At 40.0% G+C, this 23297-nt stretch overlaps 2 protein-coding genes across 2 annotated transcripts; both read left to right on the forward strand.

Moving 5' to 3' along the window:
- Positions 1–9522: 9522 nt before the first annotated feature.
- nkx2.3 (NK2 homeobox 3) lies at positions 9523–12077 on the forward strand. Its single transcript, XM_036574124.1, has 2 exons — positions 9523–9969; positions 10545–12077. The coding sequence occupies exons 1-2, from the start codon at positions 9612–9614 to the stop codon at positions 11165–11167; spliced, it is 981 nt and encodes a 326-aa protein (XP_036430017.1). The 5' UTR covers positions 9523–9611; the 3' UTR covers positions 11168–12077.
- Positions 12078–18789: 6712 nt separating this feature from the next.
- Positions 18790–20959, forward strand: nkx3.3 (NK3 homeobox 3). Its single transcript, XM_036573438.1, has 2 exons — positions 18790–19098; positions 19755–20959. Exons 1-2 carry the CDS (start codon positions 18813–18815, stop codon positions 20225–20227), a joined length of 759 nt encoding a protein of 252 aa, XP_036429331.1. The 5' UTR covers positions 18790–18812; the 3' UTR covers positions 20228–20959.
- The last annotated feature ends 2338 nt before the right edge of the window (positions 20960–23297 follow it).

A 23297-nucleotide genomic window follows, 5' to 3' on the forward strand; every position in this document is an offset into this window, starting at 1 on the left:
CTCTTTGGAAGCAATAAAGAAAAGTCAAACAAAATCATTGTTTGGAAAAAAAGCTAACAATTAGAAATTTAGTCTGAAGTACATTTACTAGAAAGGCAAATATTCTGTTTAAAAATTGTTAGGCCACGTTATATTTACAGATGAAGTCACGTAGCATCTACAATCCAGTAGTATGTATTAGTCATGTTGGCTGTCTTCTCAGTTTCCTCCATGTTCCTACAAGCACATAGCTTCCCAGGGCTTACTCTGAGTTTAAGAGCTTGATCGATATTCAGCATTTCCCAAGCCTGCTCACGCCAACAGAAAGTGAGCATTCCAAATTGTCTTGCCAAGCTCAAATCGCAAAGGAAATGTAGGACCAGAAATATGGTTGCTTTTATTTACAGATATGACAACGTATGAATGGGAACTCATGGCTTAATGAAAACAAATTGTCATTTTGATGGGAGACGCCACACTGGCTGCTTAGAGCAACACAGGCTCTCTGCCCGCAACATGTTTACCCCGTGGGAGGTCATGTGGTGTGTATGCTCAAATGAACAACATATAAATCCAAATGAAATTAATTATATTATTGTTTCAGAGACAAACTTAGTAAACTGTGGACATTCCAGTGGTCAGATGAACTCGATGCAACCTTTGCTTTTTTATTTTTGCATCTTTGGCACGGCCCAGGGAACATTTCGGCGAAACGAGAGGAAATCTAGCCTTTCACGTCCTACTTAATGCACGGTAGCTGCTTCTCGCAGCTATTATATCTTTATCGCTGTCCATCTGTGGAAATAGAAAGGATGAGAATATTTAGGTTACATGCTTCCTCTTACACCACATTCCCCCAGACGTAGGTCACACACATTACGGTCTTAACAGTGCCTAATTTGCAACTCATATATACAAACACACACCTGCAAGGCTAAGGCTGTCTGTGGAGAAATACAGCTGTCTAATTTATTAGTCCCATGAGGGGGGGCAGGGACTGTGGATCTGTACTGGCCTGACTTCCGTCAGTGGTCTTTCAGAGCAGACCTCCCCAGCTCGAAGCTCCAGCGTGACAGAAAATGTCTGGAGTTGCGGTGGGGTCCACTCCCAGGCCTTTGGCTCGCCTCCTCTTTTCCTCCCTGTCTGAGGCAGAGGCAGGCAAGGCCATCAGTCACCCAGCTGGGTCAGAGGCACAATGGCGCGGGCGAGGTCTCAGGGCCCAGCCGATGCAAACAGCCTCCAAGCGGCAGCTGATAAGGCTCACCTTCCGGGACCCGAGGGGGTCTGCAGCTTCTCAGATATGTGTACTGTATATATGGTAAGGCTTTCTGCCCGGCCGAAAAAACCTGGCTCAGCAGCCACCATGCCAAGTATAGTGCACAGATGCTTTTCTGGATCGGTGTCCTTAACAACATGGAAAAAAAAGGTCATGATGATCTGAGAGGACTGTGTAGTCTATGGTTTTGTTGGAACTTTCATGATACCAAATGGATTTGTTCAGAAATTCCTTCTCACAAAGAAACAGAACTGAAACTGTAGGCAGTCTTTCATTTGGTAGTGACTCTGAGGAAAAGCGTTTTCAGCTTTCCATAGTTCAGATGCACTACACATTGTGCATTAATAGGTACCCATGCTTAAATAAAAAAATAATCATCTGAAAGGACTATGCAGTCTATAGTTTTGTTTGAACTTCTATTATACCAAATGGATTTGTTGAGGATTCCCTTCTCACTAAGAACAGCTAAACTGTATGCAGTCTTTCATTAGATAGAGACTCTGAGAGAAAAGAAGACTTTCAGAACACTGGGATGCTTAACAGGGTTAAAAAACAAGGACGATCTGAGATGAATTTTAGTCTATAGTTTTGTTGGTAAAATAATTGATTTTTCAAAATTCTCTTCTCATAAAGAAGCAGAAATAAAACTGTATACTGTATTTCATTAGGTAGTGACTATGGGAAAAAAAATAGTATAAAGCAAACATTCAGAACTTGATAAAACAAATTTACCAGTTTTTTCAGTTCTCCGTGACCCAGATTTGCTACATATTGTATATCATTAGATATAATTATTGTCATGTTTAACAAGGTTAAAATGATGATGACCTGAGAGGACTGTGTTTTATTAGTACTTCTACTATACAACATAAACAAAACTAAAACTTGATGCAAGGCCTTATTAGGTAGTGATTCTAACAAAAATGAGTAGAGAAGATCTTTAAAACGTCATATATTATAATATATATAAGTCATATAGTAGCTTTATAGTTTGTCCTGTTTCAGATTCACTACACATTGTGCATCATTAGACATTATCATTGGCATGCTTAAGAAGGTGAAAAACAATAATGATCTGAGGAGACTGTGTCCTCTATGGTTTTGCTGATACTTTTATTATTATATAATCTTTTCTTAGGTAGTGAGTCTGAGAAAATATAGAATTAAATCATACATCAGGTTTTTTAGTTTTCTATGTTTCAGATTGTGATTATTAGATATTACCACTGGCATGCTAAATAAAGTAAAAAAAAAACAAGGAAGAAGATTTTATAGTCTATAGGTTTACTATTTCTATTCCTAATAGTACTTTTTGAATAAAAGCGTATGTGTTCAGAATTCCCGTTTCCCAAAAAACTAAAACTTGCAGTCTTTCATTCGTTTCATTCAACAGCATAAGGAAGATCTTCAAAACAATCATATCAGCCATTTAAGTAAATTCACTACATATTGTGCATTATTAGATGTTATAATTGGCATGTTTAACAAAGTTAAAAAACAAAGATGACCTGAAGGGACAGAGTAGTCTGTAGGTTTGTTGGTACTTCTATTACAAAAAAAATAAAATAGATTTCATCGTGATTCCCTTCTCAGTAAGAAACAGCACAAAAACTTTACATATTTTTGCACGCTCTGTAAAGACCTAAGAGTATAGACAAGATCTTCAAAACAGTCAAATATCAGCTTTATCAGTTTTCTATGATTTTCCGTCATTTTTCTATTAGTTTTCCATCAGATTCACTGTTGTGTATTATTAGTTGTTATCATTGGCATGCGTAGCAAGGTTAAGAAATAGTGATGATCATCTCTGGGAACTGTGCAATTTTCCCATCTCACAAACACAATGTGAAGTATACAAAGTATAGACAAGTATAGACAGCCATCAAAATTGTCTGATCATCGCTTTTTTCAGTTCTGCATGGTTCAAATTCACCAAACTTGTGTGTTTTCCGATATTGTCACTTGACTTCTAATTCTCTTCTGTGATGCATTTTCTTTCAATCAATTCACCTTCTCAGGTAAACTGCTACATGTAGATGAGCTTTTATATTCACATTACAGGCAAATCTGTGCTTTGAGAAAGTGACTGAGAGTTTGATTTCCACTACACATGCTGACATTCAGATAACATAAACACTATGAAACAAGAAACAGGCCAAATCGCACATCACATAGTGCGAAAAATGGCTCAAAAATAAGTTTATCAGTTCACTTCATCTGTTTTTTCCTTCTGAAAATAAAATATTTGTGACATTTGCCACCCCACAACAAGCTCTTTCAGTTACAGCAATGTTTACTTCATAAAACACCCCACAGAAATGAACCTCGTTTTATGAATCTGATTTAACAATGAATATTTGGTTCAGTCTCACACCAGTGACTGCTACACTGTAGCAAAGGAGACTACACTAATTAGTTGGGAAGAATATGTACAATGTCATATCTTAAAAAAATCTATTAATCCACCTGAAGGCTGGAATCTAAGAAAAGACCTCAGGTACACTTAGCTAGGCTTGTCCCCAAAGGTGTTTATTTAAACCATAATGCATTTCTATGAGAACCATTAAGGAGAGATTGATCTCAGCAGTAATCTCCAGTCTCAACAAATCCAGCTATGAGTCCATGAATAAAGTATGAGTGAAGTACAATTTTACTGTGGAATTTAGTGAAGTAATTCTGATTGGCTGCATGCCGTGCTTCTGAGAGAAGAAGACAGTAACGCCCTCCTCACCACACCTCTGCAATTATTTCACTCATTAGAACACAGTGATTCACTCATCTTCAAAACACATCACTCTTCCACAAATTCCATTCCAGTGTTGTTAAATGTCCTGGTGATATAGACACTACACTACACACACAGGTTCCTCACTAGTCTTGACGTAGACGCTCTAGTTACTACCTTCATATGGTACAGAGCTTTAATACATGAGGAGATTCTTTACACTTCACAATGTTCTTTACATCTCATTTATAAAAAAAAAAAAAGGTTCTTCAAAGAGCCATCCACTGAAAAGCTCTTAACGGAATCAGTTCTTTTGTGGCATTGTTCCAAAGAGTCATTTAAAGATCTAAAGATTTACTTGAAAACCAAGGGTGTGTAAATCCTAACAGAGGAAAAATAACATGGGTCATAGGGACATGCATTTGCATTAACATAGTATAGAAAAAAGGCAAAAGCAATGTTTATTTATTTGGAAAAAGGTTCTACATAGTACTAAATTAGGGTTCTATGACTTGTAACAATAACTGGTTTCAGGTTTTTTAAACCACTTTCAACCGTTTTCAAATGGTTCTTTGAAGAACTTTACATGACGGGGTCTCCCACATTGAGAGACACCATTTAAATCAGTGTTGCTCAAAGTTAGCCCATGAGGATGTCTGAAGTCACTCTAGCCCCACCCCCTCACCCAATAAAGAGAACAGGCATACTTTCATGCTCTATGTATTTTATTCATTTCTTATTTTCCTTTCACATGTGCATTTTTGAATTATTTTAATAAATAAATATAGTGTAATGTTATAAAATACATTAAAAAACTGAAACCTATCTAGCTTCTTTATTTGTATATTGTTTTGTCTTTTTAGCCTTGGATCCACAAACATTACACTTTTTTACCTCCCAAGACAAAATGCTTGAGCACCTCTAATTTAACCATTCAAACACTTCTTTGGGTTCTCATGGTTCTATTTGTATAACCATTGTTTTTGCTAAAGAATCCATTGAAGAACCATTTGGTTCACCAAGACAGTGAACTTGTGTTTATGGACACTGCATTTATTACTTATTAGACTTCAATATTTTTGTTCTAATGGCCAAATCTGAGAGTGTATGATCTGTGTGAAATTAGCTGTGAACATTTACTTTGCCTGTTGTCTTCTTTCGTTGCCTGTTGTTTTCTTTAAAACCAATGCAGTTTAAAGTGGATCTCGATAATGTAACGTTGCTGGCCACTTCAGCCATCTGCTCTGGACTCACAGCGAACTTTGGCTACCTATCCAGCCTAACCTCCGTCCAGGTCCTGATGAAGATGATCTATTGGCCTCTCCCTCCCTCTGCTGACCAGCTCACTGTCATGGTGCTTAGGCCTGGGTTTTGTTAGGTCCAGGAAACAGACTCTTCCTTCACGTAAACATGGATTTAAAGTCTGTTTGCGTCCAGACTGGTACTGGCACGTAACCACTGCTGTCATTTCTCTCAGATTCATTGAGGAAGGAGATGCAGCTGAAGGTAAAGTGATTGACGGGGAATGCGCTATTGTTTGGTTTATTTTATTACAGCAAATAGACATTTGTCACAGAGTTTTAGTCCATGTGCACAATGCCCTTGAAGTGACACCGTTTCCAAATAAGTTTATTCGAGAGAGAAAAAAAACGATTGTGTTAGTTTATAACATTAAACAATGTTAGTGGTTTAGTGCAGACTTAATGAAATAGCACAATAAAGAGGGCTCTGTGAGCTACAGCTGCTATCCGTCCATGTTAAGGACATCGCTGTCAAGGAGGCCCGTTTCCATAAACGTGACTAAACGTATTTAGCACTCAGATAGGCTAATGCACAGGCCATTACACGGAGAGACTCACTGGGAAATCTTACAATCAGTCGAGCCAGCCAATGGCTAAAAAGGGGTACATTAAGATGAGCCCCAGGTTCAGATAAGATTAAGATAATGCCTAAAATATTACAGCCGTTTGATTCAGTTATTTCATTTGATCGTTGTACATGGGTTAATGAACGAAATATTAATATTTTGGAATATATGTATTTTTATCCATTTGAAAGCACATGAAAACTGCTAATGTATCACACGAGATGTTGCTGTGCAGGAGTCAGAAGGACACGATTACAAACAGCAAGTTTATAAGGCATGGAAAGTGGGCAATGATGACCAACGGACAGTTTTCGCTCTAATGAAAATATACGACGTTTACCTTCAGCTCTTAAACAGGATTTAAGCAATCCAGGCGCGGATTAGCGTCCAGCACAGGCTACAGGAACGTCAGTTATAAAAGGCAGACTAAACAGTTTCTGCCGTGAAAAGACTTTAATTGTACTTCTCATGGCGTTTAACTCGTTGTGCGTTTTGCGCATAAATTTATTCGTCTTTAATAAGTAGGTCGTTTGACTTGAAAACAAGATATCAGACTAATGAAGAGATGCGATTTCGATTAGTTTTCTCTATTTTCTGCAAGCGAGCATGACGACAAAACTGATCATAAAAATTTGCGTGAAATGGTAAAATGTATAAACACGTGTTGGACTGTAAACAAACTGACCAATACGAATGACTGATATTTTAACTAAAATTCTAATGTTCTCACACATATAAAGCTTTCGTTAGCTTTTAATGTTTAATCGAATTAAATCGTGGAGGACTAAAGCTTTGATTGTCGGTTCATTCAAAACTCCAATATAGTCAATGAAGAGGGACAACGAGGCACAATCTGTTTAAAGCAGGCCTTGTCAAACATTTACCACATTTATCCTCTTCCCAATGTGTCAGCACATTTGGATTTATCATGATGGATGGTGGGCATTTTTTAGAAACCGTAACTCTGAGAGATACATAGTGCTGATAAAACTAGTGCTAAAGAGATAAGGCGCACTGAGACAGCTATTCAGTCTGTTATTAGTCTGAAATTACCTTACACGAACCTCCAAATTCATGAGCACCTTTTCCTGAATTACACAGTATTGCTCGGTGCTGCTAAATGACTGCTGTATCGCCATATAACAAAGTTCAGTTTTTTTTATTATTATTTTTTAAAACATTTTATAATCGGGGATGAGCGTAATTCTTCCCCTTCCACACCTCTCTGTCTCCCACGGACCATTTTGAGACATTTATCTTCGGACGGGAAGACATCAGCCTAATCTAAACAGCCCTGTTGATTGCTAACGGATGAGATTATCTCCTCTTACTCGCTCTCCTTTCTTTCCTCTGCTTTTTAGCTGCCACCAGGCTTTTGTCCTTGGCGCCGGGGCTGGGCCGCACTGGCAGCAACGCAGAGCGCAGCTGCCCTCACACACTCATACGGACTGCTTCAGTCCCTCTACTACTAACATACAGAGTCTGTGATCGGTCAGCAGTAAAACATCACACTGTCAGAAAACAAGCTGTGCAGGTACATTTTGTATCCGTCGAAATACAAACAATGTAAAGGTGCAGATTTGTAACTTTTCATGATCGTTATTTAAAACAGAAAAAGCCTGGAGACAAGACAGGGTATGTGGAGTCAATACAAATATAATTATACATATAATTGCAAGGGATTGTGGTACAATTATGTTCCATAAATACACTGTTAGAAGTAAATGTACTGTGCAGGTACAACAGTGGTTTTAAGGTCCAATTATGAACCTTAAATGGGTTTTTCCAATGTGAATGGTACATATTTATACATTTTCATAACCTAATGTTTCAAAAAAGAGCAATAAAATAAAAAAGGCTGAAGACGAAACAGGGTGTGTGGCGTCAATACAACGTAGAAAATATAATTTCAATGGATTATGGTACAATTATGTTCCCTGAATAAAGGTACTGAGATGAACCCTTGAAGGTACCACCCCAGTGACAAGAGGGGTACTAACTCAGTGAGAGTTACTACCTTTTTCTGAGAGTGAACTCTGTCGCGAATAAAATGTTGAGTGTGCCCGAATAAGTGTAATTAACATGATAACAACAACAACAACAACAATAATAATAATAATAATAATAATAATAATAATAATAATAATAATTACAACGTTGAAGAAGTGTGAAAACGTAAGTTAGTCTGTACTTGAAAAAGACGAACAAACCGGTCTTTATACGGGACGGGGAGTATTATCTCTGCAGTTTTTTTTTTCTAATCTAGTTCCTACAGCTCAGAACGAAGATCCAAACAAAAAAATAAGATAATATTTCATCTAGCGCGGGGGATTTTTAATGGATTTTAATTCATGCTAATCATTCATTCTAACAGTAAAACAAAAACAGAGACAACGATCAGTAGTGCATTAAAATCTCTGGGATTCAATGGAAGCCTTAAAAGTGTTTAAAAGGTGCGTTAAGGTGTCTATATAGCAGGAGTTATTCAACCTTTGACTGCTGAAGAAGGACAGACGGTGCCAAAGCTGGAAACAAATGGTGTCACCTTTCCAGGAGACAACGAAGTTCATATTTACCAAACAAGATGAGCCAGACAGACACAATGAAACAAAAAACACGGAAAAACGTCTTTCAAACATTCATTACAACAACATCAATTTGAATAGGGACGGCAGGCGCCTAATGACGAAATAAAGGTTAATCTATACATCTCATTCTCATACAGTGCACTTTCCATCTACAGCAGTACTCAACACCCCAACACACACACACACACACACACACACACACACACATGCACGCACTCTTAAAAGCAGCGTGTAAACACCCACTAAGGCCACAAACAAACTCCTAATCATCCACAACCAAACTGCTCTTCACACTATAGGAAGTCATGAAAGCGTTGCGGTTTATGGCAGAAAATAAAAGGCCAGAAGTGGTCACGCGTGTGCTCAAAATTTCATTCAAACGTGGAGTGAACTTATTTAATCCTCGTGAGAAAAAGACTCAAACCAGTGATTATTTTACAACGTCAGCTGAAACTGGGAGAAGTATATATTTTATACATTCCTCCGCTTGACTGATTTCCAGTAGAGGACAGTTAAAAACCACGCTAAATATTCGTCCTGACCCATAATAAGAGTTGGATCTAGAGATATCCTTATCTGCAAATGCTTTCCACAAGACAGGCGGCGTCACCTTTCCCTGAATAGCGGGTCTATGAAGCACGTGCGTAACTTGGCCACATGTATGAACCGAACCAAAAGCTTTTAATGGTCCTACCGTTGCACATGTGGGCATCGTAAATCAGAATCAAAGTCTAATCAGGGCCTCGCATTTGAGATTATCGCTTATCAGATGTGCTCACTCTGACTCAAACAGAGCAAGAAGAACAGGAGCTCGTGGCTTTGGGAGAGGGGCAGCACTCCTCTCAGTCTTCTTCATCCCGCCCCGGCAGCGTGACATCACCGCCTCGCAGCAATGCCTTTCCTCCACGGACTCCAGCAAAACACACATCAGCTCGAGGGCTCGATGCTGGCACGAGGCGAGCGGCGTCCCCCTCCCTCGTCCCTCTGCGCGCGCACCACCACCGCCACCGTGCCCCGAAAATGGAAGACTAGCCCACGCCATTAGGTATGTTTCCATAACCTTGCTGCCTTATATCTAAAACCTATTATTGTTTTCGAGCGCGAGGCTCGTTGGTGCCCGCAAGCCGCCGGTCCAGCAGAGCCCACAGTGTACATGTGCATGAGCACAGCAGGCCGATGATGCTTCCAAGCCCAGTAACGTCAACCCCGTTTTCTGTCAAGGATATACTGAAGCTGGAGCAGCAGGCCCAACACCTGCACGGGCCGTGGTCACTACCAGGGCAGCAGCAGCAACAGCAGCAGCAGCAGCAGGCCGACTGGCAGCCGCGCTTTCACAGTCCACCGTCTTGCGCGCTCGGTGGCGCGGACAGCCCGGGCTTCTCGGACAGCGAGGACAGGATGGCCTTCCTCAACGCGCTCTCCGTGCAGGACGGCCTAGTGGAGAGCAGCCTCTCGCCCCCCATGTTCGGCCACACCGCTCTGGGACACGTCGTGGACCCCAAGCTGGAGGAGGATCTGGAAGAGCATGAAGGCAGTGAGTTACCTTCAAAACTTTGCGTAATTTTGACATGAAAAAGTTTGATGCAAAAGAAGACAAAAGACACAAGTGGGCTGGATTTCCTATGGAAAAAATGGAGGAAGTAAAATTAGAAGAGGCTTTAGATCACTTTTGTCCAAAAGATGAATGTAATTTATTTAAATATATTTACATTATCTTAATCAAATTAAATGGGGAGACAATCGTCTTTTGTTTAACAATGTATGATTCCGTTTAGCGACTTTGTTTGCACAGCCTTGAAAAAGAGTCAGTGAAGTAGGCCTGTGTAAATAAATGAGATCGGATTCACGCTGTTAATGTCAGTTTAATTCTATCACAGTTGTTAACGTTACATTTTAAGAGAAGGATCATTCATCGGCCTTCATCGGCCTTCGAATCATAAGAGAAAACTTTTACGCTTGTGTTTGAAGTTTGCCGAAACGATCAGATGTTCCCTCGATGTCTGTACACTGCATATTATTTTCATGTTATCACAGTCCTACTGACAGTCTCTCCTCCTTCTTCGTCTCTGTGTTGTTACTGACTCTGCTGTGTCTCGGCTGTTGTTGCAGAGGGCTGCGGCGCCGCGGTGCGCTCCCCGGACTGCGAGGCTGAGGTGTCGGACTCGGAGCGGGCGCAGAGGCCGCGCAGCAGGCGCAAGCCGCGCGTGCTCTTCTCGCAGGCACAGGTCTTCGAGCTGGAGCGCCGCTTCAAGCAGCAGCGCTACCTGTCCGCCCCGGAGCGCGAGCACCTAGCCAGCGCGCTCAAGCTCACCTCCACGCAGGTCAAGATCTGGTTCCAGAACCGAAGATACAAGTGCAAGCGGCAGCGGCAGGACAAAACGCTGGAGATGGCGGGACATCCTCACCCTCCGCCGCCGAGGCGCGTGGCAGTGCCTGTCCTGGTGCGGGACGGCAAGCCCTGCTTGTCCGGATCACAGAATTACAACGCGACCTACGCCGTGGCGCCCAACCCGTACACTTACAACGGCTATTCGACTTACAATAACGCCGCGTACACAAACGCCTATAACTGTACGTACCCGAGCCTACCAGCGCTGCCGGCAAACACTGCGGCCAGTCCGCTAATGAGCATGAGCCTCAGCAACCTCGGGACGCACTCCCAGCCCCAGGCAGCCCAAGGGACAGCTGTTTCACCATGCCAAGGACCTCTGCAGGGCATCCGCGCCTGGTAGTGCAATCTTGTAGACCCCCCGAAATAACTAGCTTCACACCCGTAGCAGCCCCAACGGCATGATATATGATTTTTTTAATTATGACTATCAGTATCACTCTAAGGTTAACAGTATGGACACTTTACGTTGGAGAAGTTCGTGTAAACAACGCTGCGATTGTTCAATGCATGTAAATGAAGTTGTTGTGTTTTTTTATTTTTATTTTCTTTGCTGATGGAATTACTTTGTTGAACGTAAAGTATTAGTGTTGAAAGCGCTGACATCTCATTGCAGATTTCTGAAAGTCCTGTTTTCTGCGCTGGACCAAATTTTGAACACATTCTAGACGCTGTGGCACTCGCAGAGCTACGAACAAAATGCCTTGACCAGTCGTTACTCTTACAGTGTTAAACTGAATGGGAATGTATTGGTCATCACAAAGCAGCTTCACAGAACCCATAACCTCCAGTCTTCCTGTGTGTTATATCCACATTCAGACACGCTTCCTCTTCAGTTTACCACTGAGGCATTTCAAATAAAATTTTAAAAATGAGAAAATAATAATATAATGGATCAAAATTAGCGACCTAGGCTTTGCTAACACCGTACGCAGGTCGAGGCCTCATTAGGGCCTCTATCTAGGATCAGTATGTTAAAACCTTTTAGCCTGTCCCGCTATCATAATGGTCATCTGATGCGCAGTTAAGCAGTTTTGCACCCCCCGTAACCCCCTTTCTAGGGGGGAGGGGGGCGTAATTAATGAAGCAGCGCCAAACTCCTTACGTATGAGACTGTGAGTCAGTGTGTAATGTCTGATAAACATGTTGTTCAAAGGAAACAAAGAAACAAGGGAAAAAAACGTAAGTGACATTTTATATGTTTCTTGATTGTGCATGAGAGCAGTTATGAAATAAATACGGACATAATGATATTCTATTGGATCTGTGAGTAAATAAATGAAGTGGACGGGGTTGAAGACTCGAGACGCTGATTCAGCCGCATTTTCCCAAAAAGTTTTCAAGCACGAGCCCATTTGTTGGAGGGGCCGTTCGTGCTGAGAGAGGCCAGACGCCCACTGCGCTCGCTGACGAAAAGCAGAAGCCTGACGGGGAACTTAAACAGACATAAAGGATGGACATTAATATCGGAGTTAGGTCATTCAACGAGACTCGGTTGCAACTTTGCGCTGTATCTGTAATGCGCATCCGTAATTACAGACCCAGTCTGAGAGAGAGAGAGAGAGAGAGACAGAGAGAGACAGAGAGACGGAGAGAGAGAGATGATTATGATGTGATTTAACAGGCTGTTACCGTTGTTAAAATAGGCTAATGTCATCTGGACAGACTGTAATGAAACGACTTCACAGAAATGCTGCTAAATAAATACAGGGCGTAGTCTGAGTGAGTGAGGGAGCTTTAGTCCATTTTCATTAAGTGCATTTTCCACGGATGACAGTCTGTTTTAACCACAACGATACACATCAAATTCACACTGGTTAAATCAAGCTTTGGTAGAGGCTGTTTAATTTGGGCCATTAGGGCCCCCGCGGCACTGCGTTTATCCTACAGGACCTGCCGAGGTTTGCCACTACACACGCTTTTAATGGAGATGAATAGAAATGTAAACAGAGCGTCAGAGAGGGTTTGTCTGCGCTGATAGCGCGGATGAGCACTTCTCCTGACTACTGCACTACCGGTAGGACATACCTGGTGTCAGGATAAGTGGCCCGGAGCCTTCAGTGTAAATAATGCTGGCGACAGAGCGGCGATGCCTCGGGACTCCGCCTCGCCACGGCGCGTCCACACACCGCGATCTGTATCTGTGGAGGAGATAGGAGCTCTTCCATCAGGCTTAGGAGGCCTAGAGTTTCCCTAAACAATGTCTCCTGGGCAATAGTAGTCAGGGCCAAATAACATTTGGACAGATTTCAGCCCTGCTAGAGATGGATGGTTGGCATGGCAGGATTACCATCAACAATTAACGTCAATCCGGCTGGACTCAAATCCTGAACCCGTTCAATTAGCTCACGCGTCATTCTGTGATCTGGCTACACCAGAGAGTAACCGAGATGAGAGACAAGACCTTTGGTCTCAGATCTTATTGTTAAACGCATCTGTCCTTTTTTAAGCAAAGGACACGGACGCGCAGTACACCTGATGGCCTACACCTCCAGAACTATGTTTTTCTGCGTGTAAACAGAAGCAAAGGACAGAGACCCCAATATGGTGATAAGGCTTAGTCACCATAAACACGCACCCAACAGTGTTTATTTGGCAGTATGTGGGTTCTGGTGGGATTGCAAACAGGAGACAAGCATCACATTAAAGTCAGAGTGTTTAAAATAAAATGCAGAAGCAGGGGTCGCGTAACTTGACTGGCCTGTGTGGGCTGGTGGCTGTTTGCACATGTGAATAATCAACCCAAATAAACTTGTATATCACACAGTAAAGTTTATGCTTCGTTTCTGTGGACTGTAAAAAGGAAAACTATACAAATTTCGCACCGACGTGTTAATTTAGCTCAGTGTTTAATACAGCCGAGTCTATGCTGTCACGTGTTTTTAGTGCTCTCGTTTAAGCTAACTGGTTTATTCAGGGCACCGAAGAACTTACTGCGTGGAGCACACAGAATGCAGACACTAAATAAATAAATGAAAAGAAAATATATATATATATATATATATATATATATATATATATATATATATATATATCATTTTGACGTACTTTAGACGTACCCCGATGTAAAACTTGGGCTCGAATCTAATCTCAGCGCATTTATTGAATGTTCTAGCAAATCCTGAAATTGTATCTGCATAAATACATTCCCTGGATTTCTTATTCCCCAGGAACATTTTTGAGACCAGTTTTTCAAATAAAAGTCATCTATGCAATTATGTTTGAATTAAATAAATGAATGAATGAATGAATGAATGAATGAATGAATGTATTATTATTGTTATTTTTAATAATAATATATAATATATAATTTAATAATTTTAATAATTTATATATATATATATAGGATATATATATATGCGAGTTTTGTAGCTAGTCATACACAATCAACTAAATTCACATTTTAAATGTTTCTACTTCACTGGCTTGTCTTTTTGTTATAATTTTATGCGGATTGGAATCGTTAAAATACAAAGATTCAGAAATACGACATTTAGCGATGTGCCTTAGTTTAGAAATTATTTGCTATAAGTAACGCGTTCAGTTCTGTTACAGCAGTAGTGGATCAGGATCATCCTTTACAGGGTTTTCATTATTGTGTTATAATAACCGTATTGCTGCTGTTCCGACAGTTAATTCCCAGTTACTGCCCTTACTTTTGGTCTGTACATCTTCATTATCCTGTACACCCTGACACCATATACAAACACAGTTTCATTTTACAGTACATAGACATTGTTCTTCAGGATGCAGTCTCACTTCATCTTTCTCTAATATGCTACATTATACAGATCTTCAGAGAGCCCCGCCAAAGTATAAATAAATCATATTTAATATATACGAGATAGAAGAGCTGATCAACGATAATTATGTATATGTACAGAAGAAAATATCTTAAATATCTGTAAAATAAAATTTAATTCCATAGTCTATCATTTTACCCAGCTGACAACCGGACACATACGCTTCCAAGCCGCTGGTTCATCATCCATTAGGTTCGGTGGTTTGTAATTTGTAAGTGTAAAGGAGTCACTGTGAGTTAGCTCTTTATCAGCAGTTAAAGTGTGTGCGCCCTCTATCGAGCATAGCAGGCATGACACCGCACTTCTATGTGCAAAAAGAAGCCACGTGGTGGCGCTACAATCTCATTTCCTACAAACTCACCACGTGTGGGATCTGCTTCCCCATGAAAAGCATAGAAATGATCTGGTTGTCCCCCTAATCCCCAAAAAAAGCCCGGTCACATTTGGTGAGGAAACTGAGAGAGACTGTAGGTCATTTAACACCATTCATTATTATTATTATTATCATTATTATTATTATTATTATTATTATTATTAGTAGTAGTAGTAGTAGCAGTAGTAGTAGTTGTTGCAGCAATAATAATAATAATAATAATAATAATAATAATAATACAGAAGTGATCATCAAACGCTAGCCCACACTTGAAAGTGGCTATATTTTATGCACATCACTTAAATACAAATCTGCTGACAAAATATTTCGATAGACAGATGCAAAATCAGCCTAAAAGTAAGTTTTTAAACTCAGAAGTGAGTGTGAGTGGGTGGTCTAAACGCAGCCCTCCACATTCAGAGTAGTTGTTAGTAACAGGGGGAGATGGTGCAAAACGTGTCTAATTACACTGAAATGAGGTAAACCGCACTGTGAACTAAACACAGTCTGGTGGCCGCTTTCCCTGTAATTATGTTTCCATCCGAGAAGGAAAGAACTTAAAACATTATGCAAATGAGATGGTACGAGTTAGGGGAAATCTGGTAACTGTAGGCTGGTTAATTGTTGCGCGGTCTTTTCTCTTCCTGTCGAGAATGTCCCTCTTTATGAAGTGCTGTGTAACAGATGATCCGTGACTCTAAATCAGCAGTCAAACAACAATTGTTTTAACAATCATGTGTACCCGTTGTATGGAGCTGAAAGAAGCCTCAAAGAGCTTTTAAAATATAGACTTTATGTTGAGGTGTGTAGAGCAGAATAACCGCATATCCAAGTGACTTCTGTGATGTAGTGACTCTGGCTGAGCAGAAATATAAAAATAACGGGTCAAAACTACTTAACTTCTGAGTTACAGAACTGCCGCAGACTAGCACACTGAAGTGTGTTAGGCACTGTTCTCTTGTTGATGCACTCTTGGTGTAATATAAAATGATACATTTCGAAAGCTAATCACACAGCAGGACAGATGCTGTCACCAACAGAACCTATTTAAAAAAGGAATTAGTAACTACATGTTAATAACTAAAATGTAAATCAGGAAAAAGCAGACTACTTTTTTGACCAATGTACTTGATGCAAAATTGTTATTTGAAACTTCTTGAACTGCAGAGAACTACAGTGCAATAGTGTATGGAACTGAGTTTCTACCCACCTTACTTTGTAAGTGCTTTGAAGAGGAAATTAAATTAAATTAAATTTAAACATCCCTTAAGTTGTGAGTAAAAGATACATGTTCACTTTTTCGGTGTTGAAATTAATGGTTTTGGCTGTTACAAGCAAACTTCTAACTGTTTTGCAATATACACCCAAAATACACAGTGTAAATATAAACTCACATGTGCTGTTCTAATGTACTATACAGTGCAAACACCATGTACACATATTTCAGACACAGATAGAAGATCATTTAATGATTCAAATGGAAAGGCATTTATTTCAATTAATAAAATCAAGAAAGTTACAAATTACAGGTCAACCATCAATCATGTATTCAAACCAATGTTCAAACTAATACTGACTGTCCTGGTCTATTTTATCTCTCTCTGACTGGTACGATGTAGACGCTGCATTGTTTTCATCTATTCACGACTTATGGTCATGTCTTCCTGGAGGGTACAAATGCCAGAATACAATATAAGCCAATGGATACTAAACCTGTTCAGCTGTTTTGTTTGTTGTAGTACACTGAGATATAAACCTTCTTTGTGGTTCTGTTTGACAGGCATTGTTTTTCATTGTTCTATCAGTGTTTATGCCCTGAACTGTTTTACCTTTTTCCTGCCTCAACATGATCCAGCTCATCAGCTGATAATCGAGCCCTTCATAAGCTTTGTCAGGTGTGTTGGAGTGGAGAGTACTGAAAGTGTGAAGTCCCAGGAGCAGAATTAAGAAACACTGCTCTGAAATGTCCAATTAAATTTCCTGATCCTCTTCAAAATGGCGAGGCTGAGACCAAATGATGAGCCTTAATGAACTCCAGCTTGGTGCTGTAGAGAACTGGCACATACTGAAGACTCTTCACCACAGATAGAGTGCATTATTTCTCTAGAAAATAACAGAAGGTTATACTGTATTAGACAAGTAGACAATATAACTGAAAAGTACAAGTCCTTCATTCCCAAATTTTGACTCTGAAGCAAACATCACACTTACTGAATCCCAAAGTTACACCTTTAAAGACAAAAGTGACAAAAAGAGCCTCTTTAGACTGATGAAGTAGAAGCCATGGGTCTTGTAAATAGATTGTTCCTATTGTTCAACAAAAACTATAACATAAAATAATAAATATACTGCACACTATTTAAATTTTCACATACACATTAATGTTCTTTTTTGTTTTGTTTTCTTGTTTATTTTGCCTGTTAAAGCATTTTGCACACATTAATGTTTTTAATATCAGCCATACCCCTTATCTCACACACCACAGAATGTAAATGTTTCAGTTGGTGTCATCTTTTGCACTTGGTCTTAGTTGTGCACTAACATCTCTGCTCTGTGTATGTGTAGTATGTGAGGTTGCCTTGAAATGTTGAGCTTACTGAAATTCAACAAGAACAGTAGTCGTTGTGTTACATTCTACTTACTACATTCTGTTAGGTAACGACTATGAGAAGTTGAAAGTGCTCAATTAATTAACGCAGCCAGGTTACTCAGGCTAGTTTTTAGTTACTGTACATACAGCACCTAGGCAGCATGTGTTTATGTGCTCATAAAAACACAAATATTGCAATAATACACATCATCAGTAATAACATCAACATAATACAAAGTAAATTCCAGTATGGTAATGTGTAGCTTAACCATTTCCAAACCTCTCCTCAAGGCAGCCCAGCATTAAGTGTAGTTTTATATAATACCTGGTTTAGCTAATCAATCGATTGTTATGTTAAATCAGGTGTGCTGGTGATGGAATTGAACAAATCAATGGGTGGAGCTGCATATTGAAAAAGTCATATCATAATTTATTTATTTATTTAAAAACACGAAATTCTTGTATTCTTCCACCTATGTATACATACATACATACATATATATATATATATATATATATATATATATATATATATATATATATATACAGAGAGAGAGAGAGAGAGAGAGAGAGAGAGAGTTAGAGAGAGAGAGCATAAGAGGCTTTATCAGTCATAGAAAAAAGACATGTGTTCATACCTAATGAAGAGCTTAACCCTTTGACGTCACCTCTCGAAAAGAAAAAGGAAAGAAAAAAAGTCACTCCTCTCCCAAAACACTGCATTCATAAACTGTGCAGTGGAAGCTGACAGCGCGTCCCCAAGATCCACTTCAGACCTCAAGTGAGATGTCAATTTGCATTAAAAGTAAGAACACACAGGCGAGTCGTTTTAAATGACAAGCTCACATTCTCAGAATGAAGTATGGCTAAACAGATCGGACTGAGCTCTTTCCTGAAGTCTTTAGGGAGCGCGAGCGGAAGGTAGGCTGAAGAAGAAGCGAGGGCGGAGCGAAGCGCCCACTAAGGCCACTGGCACAGCGAAGAGGCAGCAGAGCCACTTCTGATGCAGACATGACATTTTCTGACACATTGCTTCTTGATTGGGCTCCGAGGCGTCTCAGCACAATTAAGCCGAACTTCCAGCGGGAGACCATCCGTCCGTCCTCCCAGCTCAGGACGAGCTGAGCCCTGTCAACACATATCTGGAGAGCTCACCGCCCAGCTTATCACAGCGCGGGGCATTTTGAAGGTGGTGGACATTTCTGTGAAGTAGATGTTGTAAATGGCGAGCTGCCGCACCTCATTCTCTATTCACAACATCTTAAGTGAAGAGCTCGATTCTCAGAGGGGTCTTCAGCTGTCTCGGGAGTACACCGCCGATGACGTCTCCAGTCCCGAGCTCCTATTCAAGACAGGCGGAATGAGTTGTGCTCAGGACAGGAATGAAGAGGAAAGCGGGAACAGCAGGATTGTCCCCTGCCTGCTTGATGCTGATACATCATCTGACCGACAGTCCTGTGAAGAGGAATCTACAGGAGAAGAATGCTCACATGCAGACAGCCAACAGGGTAAGACCGGCCAGTAGAGGTGGTCACAGTCTGATTTCCTACACGCTGTGAAAAAGATGTGCTGTTTTAACTTTAAGAAGTGATCTGGTTTCTTTGAAATGTTAAGATCATTGAAATTACACACGAACATTAATCTTTGGGTTCTATTCTGTGAGATAACGACTATTACAAGTTCAAAGAAGTAAAAAATTTAGCCAGGCTACTTATTTTTTAAAGTTAAAACTTGCCAAAGAATGACTAGGAAAGGTATAGTTAAAGGAATTGGCAGGTTATATTATTATTGTTATTATTTTTTTTTCACAAAATAAGTCAGTAAATTAGGCCTCATAATAAACATTTTGGCCTACACAGATGAAAAAATATCATTTTATCTTAAAAAAGTATGTATTCTAATGAGTCTTCTACTTGAAGCTCTATTAGTAAAATTTTAACTCGCTTTTTAAAACATAATCTCATTTTTACAGTGTAGTTCATTTTAAGAAAAATTTTCTGATGTTTTACAAATTGCTCTATATACAAACTACTAAGTCAATATGACCGACACTGCTTCAGACTGACAGGCTTGCAAACAGCTCGCGCTGATGGTCAGATGTTTTAATAATCTCTTAGTCGCACAAACAGACCTCCTACAATCACTTCATCCAATCTCTACACAGAGCTCGAGCTTCGCCTGCCGGACACTGACAGAGAGAAAGTGGACAGCTGTAATTTCTCGTCTCACCCTCCTAAATCGGGCAAGAAAAGGTCTCGCGCCGCCTTCTCGCACGCGCAGGTCTGCGAGCTGGAGCGGCGCTTTCACGTGCAGCGCTACCTGTCCGGGCCCGAGCGCGCGGACCTAGCAGGGGCCCTCAAACTGACCGAGACGCAAGTGAAGATCTGGTTCCAGAACAGGAGGTACAAAACCAAGCGGCGGCAAATGGCAGCCGAGCTGGCGGCGACCTCCACGGGCGCGCTGGCCAAGAGAGTGGCGGTGAGAGTGCTGGTGAAGGACGACCAGAGGCAGTACAGAGCCGAGGACCTGCACTCCCCGCACGTGCTGCCCTTCTACCAGTCCTACCAGTACTGCCCTTACATGTACTGCATCCAGCCTTGGCTGTCCAGCAACACGCTGAACGGGGGCCTATACTGACAGCTCCAGCTCAGTGACACTGACTGCCAGACAATCTTTCATCAGGCCTACTGCAGTGGACACAGAGCGGTGTGGGGCAGTGTGTCCACTTGTGTGTGCTGTACAGTCGGGAATATTTCAAAGAAACACTCGCCTTGAGCCATGACTTTTATTCTGAAAAAAAAAAAATCAAAATTCAATCTAACCGTATTTCAGAGAAACAAGTAAGTGCCTAAACTATTTTGTGTTACTAGTAATCCTTCTGATAGCATGTAGGCCCTCTGATTTATTTCTGGTGCGAACGCGTTAAAGGTGTCAACAGTCTGAACTGCACACTGCACACTGACGGAGAATCCGCTGGGTAAAACCTGGCTTTGGAGCACTGACCAATAAATTTAAGCCTAAATCAACGGGAAAGTCAAATGTCACTTTGCATTTTAAATGTGAGTTTAAATGTGATTTTGCAAATGTTCATTTGAAGCGACATTTTGAGTGAGAGTGGTCAAATAAATTGTGGACGGCGTTGATCCGACTAATGTGGAGTGTTTTGAGATAACTACAAGATGTAGACTCGTAAGGACGTTATAACAGGTCCAGACAGACTGTGGAGTAACAGTTTAAAAAATGGTTTGTCTAAAGTGTTCGTTGTGTCACCGTCAATGGCTTAAGCATGAATAAATCCAGTCAGAGTAATGACTCACTCATCCATTAACGCAATATAATAATCGCCATCATTTCATATAAGCGGTTACAAACTGCAGCGAAATCGAAGTCAACACTAATTCTGTTTGGTTTGCTTCACATTTTAAAAACTGTATGTAACTGAAAATATGTAGCAATATTCACAATTTATTCACTAAATGAGATACATCTTTTTAAATTTTTTATTTTAATTTAATTATTTTTTTTAACACCAACATAAGATATTTTAAGGCCTAGGCCTGACCTACTTACAAGCTAGTCTACTATTACATTTAAGAAATGTTTCCCTTGGTAACAAATGTAATTTTGTTTTGAAACTGGACGTTGATATTAACTCAAAATAATAATAACCCACTATATATGAAATGCTCAAATGAAATGCTGGCATTATCAGTTCACCACAGCACTGCTTCATAGGACCAGGATATATTCAGCAGCATTTTTGGACAGATAATTTAAAAAATAAGGAACAATTAATGTAAGAGTTTGACATTTTTAGTCCATATCGATTTAAGTTTGTTTTCAATTTCTTATGAGAATGCATACTAAGATATTTAGTCATTAATTGACACTTGGCTTTATATAGTCATTTTGTTAGGAATAAAAATATAAATTACGCTGGATTTTTAAAAGCCACTCAGCTCCGCTGAGCTTGGCACGCGCTAAGTGGAGTATTCAATCTGAACACTGGTTATTTCAGAGTAAATGATTAAGAGCGTAACGACACACATCTGGTTTGACTCATTTAATTTTGGTCTCTGTACGTTTTGTAGGTAAAAGTTTTTCAGTGTCTGTAGAGACCCTATAAAGAATCATTTCTGGCGTCTGAAAACGACCAAAGCTCCGTTTACTGGTTGTTCAGACCCGTAGAAGGCTTGTGGCGTGCATGCGGTTGGATTATGTATTTGGAAATCAAATAATATCAAATACACTTTTCAGGGCACTGTAAGCCTTGTGTAAATCTCGTATGCATGCGGCTTGGTATCTGGCTGGCACCATGAGATGACCCCTCTCCAGAAGAGCACCCACCAATACAGCAGTACATACCAGTACATACAGCAAATCTGTGCAATATTATAAAGGAAAACATGTTCATTTGTATGGAATTCATAGAATTCAAAGACCATAACCTGAATGTTCTGTCCTACTCCAAACCCTTATGAGGAGTGCATTATTACACTGTATATTTAGTCTAACAATCCTTAAATCTATTTCACTGATCTACTTAAAAACACTTCACAACACTCATAAGCAGACTGTTTAAAACCATTTATCTCTTTAACTGTTTCTGTTAGTAAAAAAAACTCTACATAACACTAGAAAAAATTCAAACAAACATTAATGCAGTTACAAAGTAACAAGAATTTCTTTTTTTTTTAAAGCTGTTGTGTTGTGAGCTAGTTAGGACTATGTTTTCTTTACCCTGATGCTCCTCAGCCATCAAATAGTTCTGTTCAAATCCACCAACAGCACTCCTGATTTCATTTAATGAAGTATTGATTAGCCAAACCGGCACTGCATGAAACTACAATTAATACTGGGCTGCTATAGGAGAGGTTTGGAAATGTTTAAGCTTATGTACTGACACACACCAAATGACTTTTTTGTTGTATTTATTGTGATAGTGTTTTTCTGAACAAATAAGCACTTACTACTCAGATAAATAGCTTATTAAATGTAATATTCTCAGGTGCCTAAAGCCTTTGCACAGTACTGTATATATAGAAACAAGGAAAATACAGCCTTCGCACACAGCTGCATGATTCAGATACTGTCAATAGACCATGTCACTGTTTCACAACAGAGCCTGGCTAAAGAACAGCATCCATTAATCATGTGCTGTCGAGCAGACAACACCCTCATATAGGAAGGAGGCACTCTGCAGCTAGATATAACAAAAACAATGCTAATCTCTAATCACAATCACACAACGCTGAATTCAAAGCTCTGAGGTGGCATACATAGTTCAGCTATTCCCTCAGTAACGAAATCACATCTGCAACACTGTCTGTCAGTGTATTCATAGAGAAAACACCAGTTCATTCATTTGAAGATAAACAGAATTAGATTTACTAAATCGTAAATCAAGTCTGGTAACTGAAGTTTATTCATTATTGTTAATTATAGTTAATTACTAACTGATTCTGGTGTTATGAAAAATGAATACTTTGGCTGTGGGTTTTTTTCTTTTTGTACACTTTTCTTCTCCATACACATTTCAGATCTGTACAATTTACTCATCATGGACACAGTTTAGATCATTTCAGGTCAGGTCACTGTTATTTTCTGTCAGAACCTCCAGATCTATGGGTTTAGTTTATTAATTCTGATGGTGAGACAAAAGCTACACACTGGCTCAGTTTTAACACTCACTGTAGTTTTTGATGTT

The sequence above is a fragment of the Colossoma macropomum genome, unplaced genomic scaffold (genome assembly GCF_904425465.1).
Source record: "Colossoma macropomum unplaced genomic scaffold, Colossoma_macropomum, whole genome shotgun sequence".
Lineage (NCBI taxonomy): Eukaryota > Metazoa > Chordata > Actinopteri > Characiformes > Serrasalmidae > Colossoma > Colossoma macropomum.